The sequence below is a fragment of the Neopsephotus bourkii genome, unplaced genomic scaffold, assembly GCF_033783945.1.
Source record: "Neopsephotus bourkii isolate Nb327-2 ecotype Australia unplaced genomic scaffold, CSIRO-AGI_Nbou_v1 NB_245, whole genome shotgun sequence".
In the NCBI taxonomy this organism is placed as follows: Eukaryota; Metazoa; Chordata; class Aves; order Psittaciformes; family Psittacidae; genus Neopsephotus; species Neopsephotus bourkii.
In genome coordinates this window covers 1,469,225-1,487,470 of record NW_026900755.1, presented here as the reverse complement: position 1 = coordinate 1,487,470, position 18,246 = coordinate 1,469,225, and the positions used below count along the sequence as shown (strand labels likewise).

Below are 18,246 nucleotides of genomic sequence, written 5' to 3'. Positions count from 1 at the left end.
AAAATTATCATTGACCTCCAAAAAGTATTAGAAAACACTTGCCAAATACTGTGATAATTTTGAAACAATTCCTTTGGTGTTTGCCTAAAATACACGCTTGTGTATCATTTTCTGCTGGCTGGGTTGGTTGTCTGGATTTGCCAATATTTTTTTCTTGATGTCTAAACCACAGGTAATGCCTCCCAATGCGGTGATGATGGGTACCCAATAAATTCATCTGTTAACTCGCAACGATTACCTAGATCTTAAGTATTGTATACTAAAAAATGAGGCTGGCCTGATATTTGTATGTGCACATCTCCTGAAGCTGTTGTTTAAGTAAAGCTGTCATGTCATTGTCCCTGCTATGTTCATACTGAATTCTATTCTCAGCTACTACATTATCACTATAGTTTAATTTTAATGAATATTTCTAATTTTATTCTGCTGATCCTGACTAGACTGCTGAAAGTATGCGTATGCACGCAAGTGACCCTTTTTTTAGTCACTGTTATCCATAAGCTACAGTTACTTGAATTCCGGGCTGAATAGGGTATTAGTTTTTGTCTGCTGGTGGGGGTTACTTTTCTTCCTTGAAATAACATCTCATGCTACACCAGAATAAAAAATGATACAGTGTAAAGAAAAATGTACATTCACTGCTATCCCTAAGTTTTACTTGTATTCCTTAGTTACATAATACCTCATGTGTTATCTTTATTGTATAGTTATTGTTACTTTGTTCTCATTAGGTATGGTCTTAGTGCGCACAGATGCTGGACAGCTTGTAATGGTGCCTCAGCAGGCTCTAGCACATGCCCAAATGCAGGCTCAAGTACATACGCAGGCACAGGGTCCTGCCACCATGTCACCGAGACTTTCCGTGCCCACAGCTGGCCCTGTTTTTCGCCTATCAACAACTCAGGTATGTGTGGCTTGATTTCACATGACTTTTGTGCCTTGTGTTTTACTCTGTCTTACGTATTGTTAGTTCATGTGTGTTTGCAAATATTCTTTCCTCCTCTTTTTTGTTGTGGAACCACTAAATACTTATTCAAATACAGTTTTATTTTCTGAGGCCTAGGATTACATTTTTTTTCTCATCTTTCAGAAAAGTCTCAAAGAGTCTCTCAAGACCTTTTTCAGACTGTAAGATCATTGGAGGCTCAAAGACTCAGTCTTAGCCTAAACTGAGTTTGAGCTTTATACTACTGGTTCATCAAGTGCCCATTGTTCCTCTGAATCACAGAATCATAGAATCATAGAACAGTTAGGGTTGGAAAGGACCTTAAGTTCCAACCCCCCTGCCATGGGCAGGGACACCTTGCTCTAAACCATATTACCCAAGGCCTCATCCAACCTAGCCTGGAACAATGCCAGGGATGGAGCATTCACAACCTCCCTGGACAACCTGTTTCAGTGCCTCATTACCCTAACAGGAAAGAATTTCCTCCTTATATCCAATCTAAACTTTCCCTGTTTAAGTTTTAACACATTACCCCTTGTCCTACCACTACAGTCCCAAATGAAGGGTCCCTGCCAGCATCCCTATATGCCCCCTTCAGATACTGGAAGGCTCCTATGAGGTCTCCATGCAGCCTTCTCTTCTCCAGGCTGAACAGCCCCAACTTTCTCAGCCTGTCTTCATACAGGAGGTGCTCCAGTCCCATGATCATCCTCGTGGATTCCTCTGGACTTGTTCCAACAGTTCCATGTCCTTTTTATGTTGAGGACACCAGAACTGCACACAATACTCCAAGTGAGGTCTCATGAGAGCAGAGTAGAGGGGCAGGATCACCTCCTTCGACCTGCTGGTCACGCTCCTTTTGATGCAGCCCAGGATACGGTTGGCTTTCTGGGCTGCAAGTACACACTGAAGCCGGCTCATGTTCATTTTCTCATCGACCAGCACCCCCAAGTCCTTCTCCGCAGAGCTGCTCTGAATCTCTTCTCTGTCCAGCCTGTAGCTGTGCCTGGGATTGCTCTGACCCAGGTGTAGGACCTTGCACTTGGCATGGTTAAACTTCATGAGGTTGGCATCAGCCCACGTCACAAGCGTGTCAAGGTCCCTCTGGATGGCATTCCTTCCCTCCAGCGTATCAACCGAACCACACAGCTTGGTGTCATCGGCAAACTTGCTGAGGGCGCACTCAATCCCACTGTCCACGTCAGCGACGAAGACGTTGAACAAGACCAGTCCCACCACCAATCCCTGAGGGACACCACTCGTTGCTGGTCTCCAGCCAGACATTGAGCCATTGACCACAACTCTGCGTGTGGCCATCCAGCCAGTTCTTTATCCACCGAGTGGTACATTCATCAAATCGATGTCTCTCCAATTTAGAGACAAGGATGTTGTGTGGGACAGTGTACCCCTTTGCACAAATCCAGGTAGATGACATCAACTGCTCTATCCCTGTCCATCAGTTCTGTAGCCCCATCATAGAAGGCCACCAAATTGGTCAAGCAGGATTTCCCCTTAGTGAAGCCATGCTGGCTGTCACCAAGCACCTTGTTGTTTTTCATGTGCCTTAGCATGCCTTCCAGGAGAATCTGCTCCAAGATTTTGCCAGGCACAGAGGTGAGACTGACTGGTCTGTAATTCCCTGGGTCATCCATTTTCCCCTTCTTGAAAATGGGGGTTATATTTCCCTTTTTCCAGTTGTTGGGAACTTCACCTGACTGCCATGATTTTTCAAATATGATGGCCAGCGGCTTAGCAACTTCATTCGCCAGCTCCTTCAGGACCCATGGATGGATTTCATCAGGACCCATGGACTTGTGCACGTTCAGATTTTTAAGATGGTCTCGAACCAATTCCTCTCCTACAGTGGGCCCAAGGTCTTCATTCTCACAGTCCCTGCGTCTGCCTTCCAAGACTTGGGTGGTGCGGTCAGAGCCTTTGCTAGGGAAGACCGAGCAAAGAAGTCATTCAGAACCTCAGCCTTCTCCAAATCCTGTGTAGCTAGTTCACCTGAGAGCTTCCTGAGGGGGCCTACGTTCTCCCTAATCTGTTTTTTATTTGCTGTGTACCTGTAGAATCCCTTCCTGTTATCCTTAATATCCCTAGCCAAGTTTAATTCTAACTGGGCCTTAGCTTTCCTAACCTGGTCTCTCTAGCTTCCTGGACAATAACCCTGTATTCTTCCCAGGCTGCCTGTCCTTGCTTCCACTTTCTATAAAGCTCTTTTTTCATTTAAATTTTCCTCAGGAGCTCCTTATCCATCCAAGGAGGTCTCCTGGCCCTCCTGCTGCACTTCCTTATAGTTGGGATGCAATACTCCTGAGCTTGTAGCAGGTGATCCTTGAAGACCAACCAAGAGTCTTGAGCCCCCCTGCCCTCTAGGGCTATATCCCGTGGAACCTTACTAAGCAGGTTCCTGAAGAGGCTGAAGTCTGCTTTTTTGAAGTCTAGGGCAGTGAGCTTGCTGCACGCTCTTCTCACTGTCCTAAGCATCTCAAATTCAACCATCTCGTGGTCGCTGCATCCAAGGCTGCCCTGGAGTGCCACATTTCCAATGAGCCCTTCCCCGTTGGTGAGCAGGAGGTCAAGCATGGCACCTCTCCTTGTCGGTTCCTCTATTACTTGCAGGAGGAAGTTGTCTTCCATACAATCGAGGAATCTCCTGGATTGCTTGTGCCGGGCCGTACCGTCCCTCCAACAGATACCAGCGTGGTTGAAGTCACCCATGAGAATGAGGGCCTGTGAGCGTGAGGCTTTTCCTATCTGCCTATAGAGTGCTTCATCTGCAGATTCCTCTTGATCAGGAGGTGTATAACTGATCCCCACATTAATGTCTCCCATCGCTGTTTTCCCTTTAACCCTAACCCACAAGCTCTCTGTTACCTGCTCACCCGTCCCCAGACAGAGTTCCATACACTCCAGCCTATCCCTAACATAAAGGGCAACTCCCCCTCTCTGCCTGCCAGGCCTCTCTTTTCTAAAGAGTCTGTAACCTTCCATTCCAACACTCCAGTCATAGGAGCCATCCCACCATGTTTCTGTGATGCCTATAATGTCATACCCCCGTAGATATGCACACATCTCTAATTCCTCTTGTTTGTTCCCCATGCTATGGTCATTTGTATAGAGGCATTTGAGCTGAGCTCCAAATGAAGCCGGCTCATTGGCTGGAGCAGCCGGAATATCTCTGCATTGTTCCAAGCATTTATTATAGGTGCTGGCAACTGACTGGGACACACTGAGATCCTGACATTCTGAATGGATGCACAAGATGGCTGGATTTTAATAGAAATTAGAAAAAGCCAGGCATATTCAATACAAAGATTTTCAGGAATTAACTTTTCAAATAACATCTTATTAAAAAGAAAGGTTTAATTCCTTTACTTCATCTCTGATTGTCATAGGTCTACGCTTAGTTTTGCCTGTGTCATAACTATATTTCCTTTTTTATATGGATTGACAGGATAATGTGCTTCCTTACTGCAGATTTGTCAATGGAGTGTTTATGTCAGCTCAGAAGTGATGTATATTCAAGAGTGGAGGGGTATTGTTTTTAAATGACTTGATAGGCTGCATTGGTTTAAAATTGTTTAGGGAGGTGGTTCATCTTCAGGTTATTTGGGGCTAGAGCTGAGCTATCTTACTGAAATATAGAGTCAAACACCTTTAGATGTTAGTACAGGGCAGCTGTGCCATAATAATGATAGGCAGTTTAAGGTAGATGTGCCCAAGGTCTGTGTTTGCAGAAGTGGTAAGTAATTCTGAATGGAAAGAGAGGAAGAGGTGCCTTTCTAATTTTTTAATTGATGGTTGTATATGTTGCTTGAAATAACTTAAATGTGTGTTTCCCAGTGTTTAACATTTGATTAATGTCCTCTTACATGCTTTGTGAGTTACACCATATTTGTAGTCTAAAGGATTAGTAAGTTTAATTCAAAACTGAAAATGATGATAAAATTTTCAGAAGAGAAGGAACCAGAACAAAATTGGAAAACTGAAAATAAATAAATAACATGAGGAAATCTAAACCACAGAATAGCAAGTAGAATGTAAGTTTTAGAAATGAGTATCACTAGGAGGATGGTAGCTCAATGGAATGCATCTCAGAAAAGACACAAATAAAAGTCTGGAAGCACTTGAAGGACTTTGTGCTCTCAGGAAAGAGAAGTGTATATTGGATGGAATTTGTAAAAGAACTCTTCACAGAAAAGGCAGATGTTCAAGGTTTAGATCTGTGATATCCCGGAGTATAAGAAAGCTTGTAGAAACCTTCAAAGATAAATTTACTTGAGGAAAAATACACGAGGAGATAAGCCTGTGTTAATTTTGAGATTTATTTCTTTTTCCAAGTTTGATGGCACTGAAAATCCAGACAAGTTGTTCTTTTGAATTTATCTGTCTGTCTGTGTTTAGGGCTTTCTTTGTAAATAAGTACAATCAGTTCTTTAGTACTGAACTACAAGGGGCTGTATGGCGCACATTCTAGTGAAGGATCCTGAGATAAGTGCATAACATAAATGCAAACCAGAAACTGTGGGGTGGGACTGTGCCAAGAATATGATCTCAGTCTGTTAAAATGAGTTAGTTTTAGCTGTTTCTGTTTCATACTGTTAGTTTTCATGTAATACATTGTCATTATGTTGTGGCCAGCATACAGAATTAAAATTCAGAGTGGAAACATTCATAGCAAATTGAGTAATTGTCTGTAGTGTGGAAACGTTCAAGGAATGCATATTTATTATACATAGAGAAGCATACAAAAATGTAGACTGCTTGGCTATGTGTGTTCAGTCTTTACTAGAAGACTGGAGTTTGGATACCAAAGTCAACCTTAAGATGTGTGCACAGCAAATATTGGAAATTGACCATGGTGGCCTCAGGCAATTATAGGAAGCAATTAAAGTTGCAGAAAGAGTATAATCTGATTTGTTGGATTTATATAAAACTGAATCTGTGAGGATACTGCATGTTTATATGCTTGTAGAGATGCCTAAAATCTGAAGGAGTTCAGGTATTAGAAAGATATGATTCTTTTTATGCAGGGTTCTGCCCAGATAAATACCCCACTGCATTACAGATACTCTTTTTACATGTGCTAGTGCTAATAAGCTGGTTGAAAGTAGAGAAAACCAGCCAGACCTTATGAATGATTGATGTCTTTTATAGGATGCAAAAGTTTGATTATTTTAACATAGTGGGATTAGAATCATGGTATTGCAGCTTGTCAGGATTCATCTCCTTTGGCAGATCTTCATAGTAGCTGCCCAGACTGTACTGCATCATTTATTTGTTGTAATTAGCAAGGATAAGAAATAATTAATATTGTCCTTTGGAAATTTGCATTGAACTTCCTTGACTCTGCATGTGGTCCGAGGCTCTTCTTCCATTTTGACAGTGCTTATGTTTTATAAATGTTTGACCTTAACATTTAAAAATGATGGTTGATAGCCTTTTAAAACCAGACAGTGAAGGTTTCAAGTCTAAAGGTTTATCCTGTCAGAATTAGGCACTAGACTTTTATTTGATTAGGTGGATTATAACGAGAGTCCTTGGTTTTCTGGAGGGAAGTCTAATGATAATTATTATGCTAAGGTTTTAGAAGTGCCAGTTATTTAATAGTCATTATGATTGATCAAGAAAAGGGATCAAGTTCTAAATATAAGAACTTGTATATCCTGAAAAATATTTTTTTCAGTGAGTTTATAAAGTTTTTTTCTTTCAGAATCAAATTCTGATATGTCAGCTAAATTCTGTGAATTAAAATTTTCATAATTTAACAGGTATGGAAAATAGTGTCTTATGGGTTTATGTGAAGTATAATAGTTAATCCTAGTCTCCACAGTGACTGAAACGGAGAAAAAATGTGTGTGCCATTAGCTCAAGACAGACAAAAACATTACTTGCTTGAGTTCTGCAAAATATTTTGCAAAGTTGAAGAACATTACAAGGTATGCTTTTTTTTTTTTTTTTACCTCTAGAACATAGAATGCCTATCTCTGGTATGTTAGTGGGATGATTGTTATGTTACTGTGCAGAGCTCAGATTCACTATCATGTTTTTATTCAGTTATTTCAAGTTAGTTTTATTTGAATTAAAATGCAGCGTGCTTTAAATGTGTAGAGTTTACTAATGTACTTCAGTCACTTTGTGTTTTACTCTATTTTATTTATGTATAAGTCTATGCAGGTGGTAACTTGCAGTCTGTCATAAGTATTGTAGGAAATAGTAATTTGTTCTATCAGAAAAAGTCAGGTTTCATGCTTTATAGGTAGTATGGTTGCTTTTCTTCAGCTTGTTCTGATTCCTAGCCACTGTCAAAAGTTACTGAGCTAAGTGATTGCTTTCGGTGCTAATTCTGTATACACTTTAAATGATTATTGTGTTAAGAAAGTGTTATGAGCTGTATAGTTAGACGTAAAACACAGGTTATTAAATAATGTGAAAGAAATTGCAAAAGCTCACAGTTATTTTTGGCAAATCATTAAGAAGTGTTGAGAGTGATAACTGGAGAATATAAAATGAATTATGAATTAGCTTCTTTAAAAATATGAGAAAGATTGTCTGAAAAGTTACGAATTTTGACAGCTCTTTGAATCACTCCCCTTGATAATTAAGTAATTCTTCCTTCACTTGCAAGAAAAGAAGGAGGGGAAAATAAGGCAATGTTTTTAAATGTACTTGGTTGAGATTGGCTTAGTTGACACGTACAGAGCCGTCCAGGTTCTAAACTGATTCTCCAGCAGTTGAGAGATTTTATTCTTGTGTCTCAGGCCATTATTTGCCATATCTTCTCCCTGCTGGTTGGGAGGGAAAACAATTGGGTTTCTCTTGAAAATTCCTTTAGCTTCAGCAGCTGGGCCTATATCCAGGAAGGATCCACCTTCCTCTGGGAACAATGGAAGCTCTTGAAATACAGAAAGTGTAGTCTGTTTCCCTTGGGATTTAGTATATGGGCTTAGGGTAATGCTTTGCTTAAAGACAGTGGCTTTATCCTTACATGTTGCATTGCTGAAGGTTGAGAGTCAGGTATCTCTATAGAGTAGTACTTACTTTTACAGGGAATCAATACAGCCGTATGTAACAGATGGGAACCTAGCTAAGAGTTAGTTCTCTCTCATGGCTGAGAGACAAAAACAAAGTATGTTTTTGTCACAGTGTATTCTGTAGAGCATCGATGTTTATGTTCATCATTACTGTTTGTCAGAAAGAGGCAGGAAAACATAGGGGTGCAGCTGTCCTGTGACATTCATGTTTAGCCACAGCAGAGGGCCTTGCCGATGCTCTTGATGTGGACAACAGTGAGATCTTGAGAAAATGCCCAGCTTCACAAGTAAACAATCAGAGGTGGGGCATAAAGCTGGTTGTTTTTCTGAGGGTATAAAGGCAAGACCCTCTTGAAGCTGAATCTGGAGCCTCACCTCTGGTGGACACACTGCACAGGAATTTTCTCAGTTACTTGAGACTCCCGGCGCTGACTGCAACAGGGCTTCCCAGCTGGAAGTGTGAGCCTGGATGATTATTCGGTGGTGAATGGTCATGTATTTCTTCTTAATCTCTTTTCTCTCTATGCAGTAATGACTTGATGACTGATTTTCCTCTGTACTTATATGTATATATATATATGATTTGCATTAATATATATAGACAGATATACACCCTATTCATGTTAGTGTGCTTGTTTGCTTTAGTGTGCTTGTTTAATAAACTGTGCACATTATATGTATATTATACAGCTAGGGTATGGTCGTTTTGTTGTGTGCTGTGCCTGTCAGCTGAACACCATCCTCTGCCATTCCCAAGTTTAAGAAGAGATACTTTGATTGGAGTGCCAAGCACACAAATTTAGGAAGATTAAGATATGTAACTTCCCGTTCATCCTATACTAGTTTCTTGTGTACGTACGCAGCAAATTCCTTACAGTCTGTGTGAGATAAAAGCAGAGAGATAAAAGCTTCAGCTAGGCAGTCAAGGCACAGAGTTGATGTTGCACAGCAGACATAAATCTAATGTTTCTTATATTTTGAGCTCTTGACTTTGCTGTTTAAGTCATTGTTTGACTTCTATTGTTTGTAGTACCTTTGGCTAATTCTTTTGCAGCTTTTAGGAGTAGATGATGTAAGTTAATGTAGTACAGCTTTGGGGACAATTTTGAAGAAGATAGGCAAATCCAGTTTGAAAGAAAGGTTCTTCTCGATTCTTAGGTGTGTTCATCTGTCATTAGACAGTTACGCTTCTCTCAATTGCTGCAGTGTAAAATATGAATAAAAACTGCTTGTTTCAATTCCTAGTGGAATTCTGGAAAAGCGGCTAATGAGAATAAGCAACTACCTTGTTGGAAGGGTTTCAGTTCTGACTGGTTTATTGCCAAGCCCAAAAGCTCTGGAGCATGGGCGTGTGTCAAAAAAGGATGTACAATGTCTGAACCAGAGTCAGAAGTAGTGAAAGGGGTTCAATCAAAATAATCAGAATATGTAAATAACAGAACAGAGAAAGCAGTAAGTGAGAGAAGTGTCTAATAGAAAAATGTACTTGGTATTTTAATGGTATTTTACATCAGACTTTCTGGTTTATTTAAATAAAATATTCAAGAAAAGCATGAATAGACGCGATTGCACTATACAACAGTTTTAGTTTAGGTCCACTTTTAAGATTGTATAGGACTGTAATGGGGGATATTGACTACAGCTAACAAAGCTTTTCAGTTTTTTTGGGGGGGAAATATTGCAAGATATTCAGGTATATAAAACCAAAATTTGTTTCACATTGTGAATATATATTCCATCTTATTGATGCAGCTGTGAGAGGCTTGCCTTTTTTAAATTGGAATCTTATGTTTTACATGGAAGTACTCACACTTCCATGACTTGGTCAATGAGAAAATGAACATGAGCCAGCAGTGTGCTCTCCCAGCCCAGAAAGCCAACCGTATCCTGGGCTGCATCAAAAGGAGCGTGACCCGCAGGTCAAAGGAGGTGATCCTGCCCCTCTACTCCGTTCTCATTTGGAGCATTGTGTGCAGTTCTGGTGTCCTCAGCCTAAGAAGGACATGGAACTGTTGGAACAAGTCCAGAGGAGGGCCACAAGGATGATCAGGGGACTGGAGCACCTCCTGTATGAAGACAGGCTGAGAAAGTTGGGGCTGTTCAGCCCTGAAGAAGGTTGCGTGGAGACCTCATAGCAGCCTTCCAGTATCTGAAGAAGGGCTATAAGGATGCTGGGGAGGGACCCTTCATTAGGGACTGTAGTGACAGGACAAGGGGTAACGGGTTAAAACTTAACCAGGAGAAATTTAGATTGGATATAAGGAATAAATTCTTTACTGTGAGGACGGTGAGACACTGGAATGGGTTGCCCAGTGAGATTGTGAATGCTCCATCCCCAGTGTTCAAGGGCAGGTTGGACAGAGGCTTGGGTAACACGGTTTAGTGTGAGGTGTCCCTGCCCATGGCAGGGGGTTGGAACTTGATGATCTTAAGGTCCTTTCCAACTCTTAAGTATTCTATGATTCTATGACTATTACATTGTAATCTCTTGATGCATTATTAAGTGTAATTTTGTTGTACTGTGAATAGTTTTTCAGGGATAGTATGCGTGTTTGAACAAAACATATGTAATAAAATAAAAGCTTTCGATGTTTAAAGCAAACATTGGTTTGAATTAACTGCATAATTCTTACTGTACAATTTTTTCTTCATACTTTGTTTTCTTTAAGTTTTGATTGACAATTTAAATGAGTATTAAAAAATTATTAATGTTGCCAAAATTTTATCTGCTTATAGGGCCTTAGTTAAGGTACAGGATTTTGAGGAAGCAAACTGTAATTTAGTGGAACTTCAGTTGATCTTAGAAAAAAATTGTTCTGGATTCTTGTACTGCAGGCAGGTCAAATAAGCAGGGGTTTGCTTGAATTACTATATTCTTCAGAGGTAATAAGTACGTTTAGAAGTATTCCAAAACTTGATTATTTGATGACATTAAATTTTTGCCTCCACATCTTCTTTTGAAGCTTATACTTGTGAAATTATGAAAAATAGGGAGGTGCTGCCATCTAGTTTTTCTTTGTTGTGTTTCTTTTGTTTACATTATTCATTTGTACATTTATGGCATTTCATGCTTTTGATGCAGCTTGTTTGCTAGTTTTCAGTATCTTAATACCCAATGGGGTTTATATTAATAAAAAGCAAAAAATAAGTTACATACTTAAAATTATTTTAAACTAAAATAATTTTATTAGTTACAGAATTAAAGTGCTACTGTCCATTGAGAATATAAAGTGAGTATCATACAGGAAAGACCAGTGTTAGCCTCACACATAATATTTTATTGTAGAATATCTGTTACTGGAACTTACAAATCAGGGGAAATAGTGTATATTGGAATTTTCATTGTATATATTGGAATTCTGGTCTTAAGACTTTACTAATAATTTTGTTTCAAGTTTGATTCAAAATGTGTTTTCCAGCATTAAGTTGCTTTGTGTATTTCTAGTGATCAGAAAATGTAGTGTGAAGTTACGTGTAAAGTTTGATGGTTTAGTCCATAACAGGCATCTAAGTAGGCTATTTAACAATTCTTCTTCTTTAACAATTCTTCTGTTACAAATATAATTACCAATCACTTGAGTTTTGCTTCTGTGGCATAAGTTGTCCAATCAACAGATACGTGTATGTGTATGTATTTTTTAAGAACATGGTAATTCTTTTCTAGCTTTGTTTCTTCTTGCTTTAGGCATTTTCTGACTTCTGCTCTTCAGAATTTCAAGTTTGTTATCTAAACTTCACTGATTTGTTTCCTGTATTTTGTTAATTCACTTTCTGTTAAGTTTTACTTCCCCATCATTTATTAAAATACGGTTTTTAAACTTGTGAAAAGTGCTGAATCACCTGCTCTGAAAGTGGCTATATTCTTTGCTATGGAATATGCTCAGTGCAGGCAACAGCAGTTTAGTCTTTGCCATCATATGTTGAGAGGAGTTCTAATTTGGCTGATGTTTCACAAGCTGCTTGTCTTGCTAAAGCAGAGCCTTTGACATGACATACTTCCACTGTCTGTTTTCAGCAGTGTTTGTACTTTTATGTCATCTTTTAGTATTTTTCTTGATAATTTTTCAACTGTTTTCCACACCCTTACTGCTTTTTGAGAAATACTTGTTTTGCTTTTTGCAAACATTTAAAGCAAATTGAGAGATCTTTTTTGTTGCCTAAGGTACGCTATCATTGTTATCAAATAGGCTATTCTATGCTGTTTCTTTATACAGTCAGTTTTTGGGCTTCTTGCACAATATTCTGGAATATAGATTTGAGTTAGCAGGGCAGATAGGTTGGAAGGTCAGAGAAAGTAAAAAAAATGTATGGTCTTGGCTGTGCTTGCTTTAACCACAAAAGATTTTCCTTCTCTTCATGGTGAGGGGATCTTTTCTGTATAAGCAGATAGTAAGTTCATGCTACTTACAAATTCTACTGTTTACATTTTCATAGTGTTAACGTATCTTCTACAACTTCTTAGAAGACACTCAAATATTAGTAAGGCTGTAAAACTAAACAAAGACTAGAAAATGATATAAAGAAGGTTCCTGAGTAGTCTAGTAGTGTCTTCCACTGTTCAGTGGGTTTCTTCAGGCTTAATTGTTGCACACTAAGTTCCCCTCTGAAGTGGGAATTAATAACCACACAGGGTTATTTTTTCTTTCTGGGTTTTTTTTTGGTGAAGCTTATCCCTATAACAGCTTTTTCAACAATGTATCTAAGGGGTTTATTGCCCTTTTTTTTTTTATAAATAGAAAACGACTTTATTGTCTCTATTTAAAAATACTACATTAAAAATACTGTGGTTTTGGTTCGTTTGTTTTGTTTTGTGGGGTTTTTTTTTGTGTTTGTTTTTATTGAGTTTGACTTCATTGTCTTCAGTTTTAGTCATGACCGCTCCTGGTCACAAACTTCACATTTCAAGTTGGGTACTCATGTTATCAATGAGAGAGCCAATCTCGTTTTTAAAACGTAAATCTGTAAATTTATTAAATTGAGCAAGCGATAGCAGATAAAAAAACCAGCGCTGGGTGTGCAGCGGTGCCCCTGCTCCCCCGAAGACGCGCATGCGGGGTCTTTGGGAGGCTGTCCTTTATATTTTTCAGTTCAAGGCTTCAGCCAATCCCGCTGCTTCTTTTCGCTCGGATGCTGACATGGCTCTTTGCCATTGCTTCCCTTTGGTGCTGGGGGTCTCATCGTCGAGAAGTTTCGGGAGATTTCGAGAAACGCCCATTACCAGCCTTATCACAGCCTCCCTCACTTATATGGTGCATATAACAAGATACAACTTCAACCTACCTAACCCCCCCCTTAAAGCGGCAATATCGAGGCAAGTCTGCGGCCATGCCTCACTGTCTTCCCCCCCCCCTTCTTTTCCCTCTCATAATCTTGTGTAATAATACAACTGACTTCCCTTTATAACTCACGAAGTACAATAGTTACGAAGAAGGAATATGCTTCCAGTTGCAGAGAGTTTCTTAGAGTGTAGCAAGCAATATTTCCCTGTAAACCTTTTGATGAACAAACCTCACACATTACACTCATATATATACCATATGAGTATTGTTTACAGTAGGTTATCTATATTTGCATGCAGCACAAGCAGTGAACAATTGAGGCAGGGGAATAATCTAATTGTGCCAAAATTGAGCTGCTTTTTATCCACCAGAACCTTTGCAGGAATCCTGGTGGCTACAGGTGGATCAGCCACTTCACCAGAGAACGAGAAAGTACTTTAATTGATGAATTATATAGGTATTTGCTTACACCAACATGATGGTGAGACTTAAGAAGTAGGAATTTGGGGCTTAGAAACCCTGGTTTCTGAAGGTTTTTCTGTTGTGGCCCCAAGCTCCTCTGCCTGTCTTGTCTAATTGCTTCCAGTCCTGTGTCTTCCTACCCTGTTCTTGCGAACATGTAGTTTGTGAACCTAAAAGGGGCGTGATGAATATGAGAATTACAGCAGCCTCTCCGTGTGTTAGGGCTCTGGTGCTTGACTCCATCAATGCTGTAGTAGCAGTGAAGGTTCTGCCTTTGTTGGGTAAGTTTTTAGAGATTCTGCCTCCAGCAATTTTATGCAAATGTCAGTTTTTTAAAGGGTTAGTACTTTGGCTCAATTTGGCTGTATTTTTACCAGAATGAAAAACAAATTCCTGACATACAAATTGCTTTTCATCTGACGTTTAAGTACGTGTTCAGACCAAATAGCTGAAAGAATTATGAGGCAGTCAGTAAGTACGATTTTTTCCATGAGCTCTGCAGAAAATGGACAGAGTTTCAAGCATTCAAAAGCAGAGTTTGGTTATGGGGAGTGTTATGATTGATACTTAAATAGTAGGTAGGGCTACAAGCCATGCCTGTAAGAAAGGTTGTAGAAATTAGTTACTCTAAAATGATGTGGTAATTTGACCCTTGCTGGATACCTGGTGCCCACCAAAGCTGCTCTATCAATCCCCCCTCAGCTGGATGGGGTACTGTAAAATGTAATAATTTAGGGAGTGAATTTACAGGACACAGAGTGATTCCACACTGACTTCTGTGAACACTTCTAATCTGCACTGACTGCCCTGCTGGAATTCACTTCTTGTACCCTGAAACTGGAGTTACTTGCATTATGTGGGTAACTTCTGCAGGCAGAGTGGACATTGGGATATGCCCTCTCTAAGCTGGCAGGATGAGAGACAGATGTGTTTGAAAATCCTAATTTCCACAGTAGCACTTGTGGTGTGTTCTGTTTATCAATTTCTCATGTCTCTGTGTGGACAGAGCCAGGTAATGTCTGTATACAAAAGGCTATCATAAGCATTCTCAAGTGTCCCTGTGGAAGTTGGTGGTGGATTATATTCTGTATTCACGCAATTTCTAGTTTCCCACCTGTTAATGCCTGAGTAGAGAGGAAAAAGCATCTTAAACATTACCTTAATGTATTCAGGAAATGTAGAAATATGTGATACGTCTAATAAAAAATAATAGTTACATGTGAAAATATATTCCATTCTAAGCTTCTCTTTTTAATTTTGAAATTTAACAGCATCATACCAAACCTCAGCAGGTTAAAAAACATCATAAATTCTTTTAGCTTTTTCCAGTAGGAGCCCGACGTGTTGGGTTATGATTTTTATTTTTTTTTAACATGATGACAACTTTTGTTTTCTGTTTGATAGATTCTCATGAGATCTGTTTACAGCTTTCCTTTCATAGAAAACAGCCATTTGTTTCTAAACAGTTTTACCAGTTGTTCTTGAAGCATTTGTGTTGAGAGTCCTTAGAGTGTCTTCTGGCAAATTGTAGCTGTCATTTGAAGATCATTTCCATGATACTTAAGGATTTCTCTAGGCTAGTTGCTTGTTACGTTTCTCATCCATGTATTTCGTAGTTACCTTTTTAACATTTATGAGTTTTGGGACCATGTTAGTAAACTGTTGCGTTTCATTGTTTGCAGTTCTGTGGTAGTAAGGCTTTTATTTCATATCCAATGCATTAATAAGAGGTTTTAATGCCATTTTGTATCAAAGGCTTTTGTCAACTATTGATTTTAAGACTGAGGGTGAATTTAGTCTTCATGTTGCACAGTTTGCTCGTGTGGTCAGGCACAGTAGAATGTATGCCTAGTTGGATAAAACACCGTTATAATAAAATTTTATGGTTTAATTACAAGTGTTTTTGGTTCCATGTATGTCCCTGTGATAAATCATGGGCATTTATTAAGATGAGGGAAAAAGCACGACCTTCTAGTTAGCAGTCTGAGCTCTTTGTGTTTACACACTTCTGGCTCCAGATATTTCTTGGAACTGAGTAGTTTCCAGAAGTTTGCCTGGTTGTCTGCTTGCTTAGTATACCCTCAGCTCTGGAAGCACTGACAAGAAGGGGGCAGATATCACAGGCACGCTGTATTTTTAGGTTGGAAACACTGATTAATGAGCAAGATACACAGTATTTTTGTGTTGTTTTTTTTTCTTTTTTTCTTCTTTTTTAGTTATACCATTTATCAGGTAAATACAATTTTATTCAACAAGTATTTAAGGAAATTGAAGCAAGTGATCTTTACAATGAAGAGGTATGATACTGAAAACCAGAAAAGGCTTTTATATGATCATTCTTCAAAAAACCCCCAGACATTCTGCTTATTCATGATGATGCTGTTTACTGTCTCTAGGCTGTCTCAGTATGGAAGACAACTCTAGTCAATATTTTTAAAACCTTGAAAGCTGTTGAAATAAACAGAAAGGTTTTGTTCAGATCTCAGGTAGATTTTTTTTGTTTGTTTTCCTTTCCCTCCCTCCCCCCCCCCCCACCGTGTACAGAAGGTTGATATCCAGTAGATGATGATGCTGAACTGATTGTTAAGGAATGCTTGGGGCTTTGAATGCCTGCCTGGGCCTTTGCTTCTTTTGGAGATCTCTTAAGAATACTGGATGTTCTTTGAAGAAGTTTTTTATGTAGGCTTAATATAAAATGTAAGAATCGAAAATAAGCCTTTTTTTATAAAAATTTTAACTGAAGACATATAAAGTAAAATTTCAATCAGGAAAAAAATAGTCCTATCTTGTGAGAAACAGTATTCTCCATGAATTTATTTACTAGAGCCACCTTAGAAAATTTGCCTTTACTGAGTATTTGTTTTAATGCAAATCTTAATAAATGCAGGGTATAAGAGACCAGGGGGGCCTCCATTTTTTAATAAGGAGTGGTTCTCTTTTTGTCAAAATTGCCACATTGTCTGATGTATTTCTTCCATACTGGTGTTTACTTTCCTGTAGAATTAAATAGCAACATACCTGGAAATTTTTTTTATTCCAAAATTTTGTCCTTTTATATGATGGTAAGAGATTTCAGTCTCCCAGTTACATTGCAAGACCAGTAAGTTTGCTGTGTGAGACAAATTTACAGAGTTTAGAGTATGCTACTGAGTGAAAAGCTGTAAGCCAGTAATTTTTGTTTGCACTTGACATTCTGATCTGTTTACAGTGTTCTTTCTGTGACAAAGGTTTTACTAATGCTTAGACTTCATTTCTGTTCAAGTTGGTTTCTGTGTAATTTAATCTGAAACTATTTTTCTGCTTTCTGGATTTATCTCGCCATATTCATTTTCTTTAAGGAAAAAGACTAGAACAGACCAGCAAATACCGAAATGAGCAATATGTGTTACTGGCAATTATGAACCAAAATATTGATGAATACTGACAATTAAATGTTACAACTGAACTAGTACATCAATGTAATACCATTTTTTTTTTCAGGTCATGTCCTGGTTTTCCTGATCTTTTCCACAAAGCTGTAAGAGAAATAGTTTTTTAGGAGAAATATTAAAAATATGCCATTAAGTGTATTATTGCATTATTTGTGAATATATCTCTAAAACATATTACTGGTTTGGGTTTTTTTTTCAGCATTAATAATGATTCTTCATGTAAGCACTATCATTAAAGTGTCTTGGAGATCAAATTACTAAAGAGGAAAACTAATAAAATGCTTATTTTTCCTTTATTAGCAACCAACTTCTGTAGCCACATCTCCTGTCTGCCTGGGACTTCCAGTCCAAGCCAAAGTTGTTCAGTCAGCTGCACCTGTCAGTGCTACATCTGCTGCTGCTCTGCCAGGAGGCTCTATTCTCGCCCACACCACAGTGAGTAGTAACAATACAGATGTCAAGGTGTGTGAAGAAAAGGATGTTTGTAGTTACATGTTTTTTTTCAAAAGTGAATTTAACGTTCTGATGTTTAGTGTTCATGTAGGAGAAGGGGGAACTGGTTTGAGCTGAAAAAGGGGAGATTTAGATTAGGTATTAGGCACAAGTTCTTCCCCATGAGGGTGTTGAGGCACTGGCACAGGTTGCTTGGAGAAGCTGTGGCTGCCTGGCAGTGTTCAAGGCCAGGTTGGATGGGGCTTGCAGCAGCCTGGTCTAGTGGGCAGGGGGTTGAAACTGGGTGAGTTTCATGCGATTCATGAGTTTCATGAGATTCTATGTTTGTTTTTACCGCAAACATAATCCCAGAAATTGATAACAAATGTATAGTCAGACTGTTACACAGGTCCTGAGTGGTAGCTTAGATTTTATTTTCTACTGTTTCCTAGATAAAAAAAATTGTAGGTACTATAGATTCAGTTTTAAGCTTCTTCTAAAAGAAAAAAAACAGCTGGACTTGCATACCATTTCAGTAGTGGACATGCTGCACTGCATTTGCCCCTGTAGAGAGTGGTGGTATCTGCTGTGTGGTTGCTGGTGCTGCAGGATCCATGGCATCTGTAGCATCACAGTGCAGGTGCACGGGTCAGCTT

The 18,246-nt window shown here is 39.0% G+C and overlaps 1 protein-coding gene across 8 annotated transcripts in view; it reads left to right on the top strand.

The window, feature by feature from the left end:
• Positions 1-18,246, top strand: part of LOC133208204 (transcription initiation factor TFIID subunit 4-like) — a 248,593-nt gene that overhangs the window by 4,178 nt on the left and 226,169 nt on the right. For 7 of the 8 annotated variants that reach the window (XR_009724289.1, XR_009724291.1, XR_009724288.1 and 4 more), the window contains exons 2-3: positions 732-904; positions 17,459-17,620. Coding sequence is in view for 5 of the 8 variants with exons in the window: in XM_061345914.1 (XP_061201898.1) it covers positions 732-904; positions 17,459-17,620 (335 nt within the window). In the remaining 3 variants the exon portion in view is untranslated. The remainder of the gene's footprint in view (positions 1-731; positions 905-17,458; positions 17,621-18,246) is intronic. The other variant, XM_061345915.1, reaches the window with a different exon arrangement.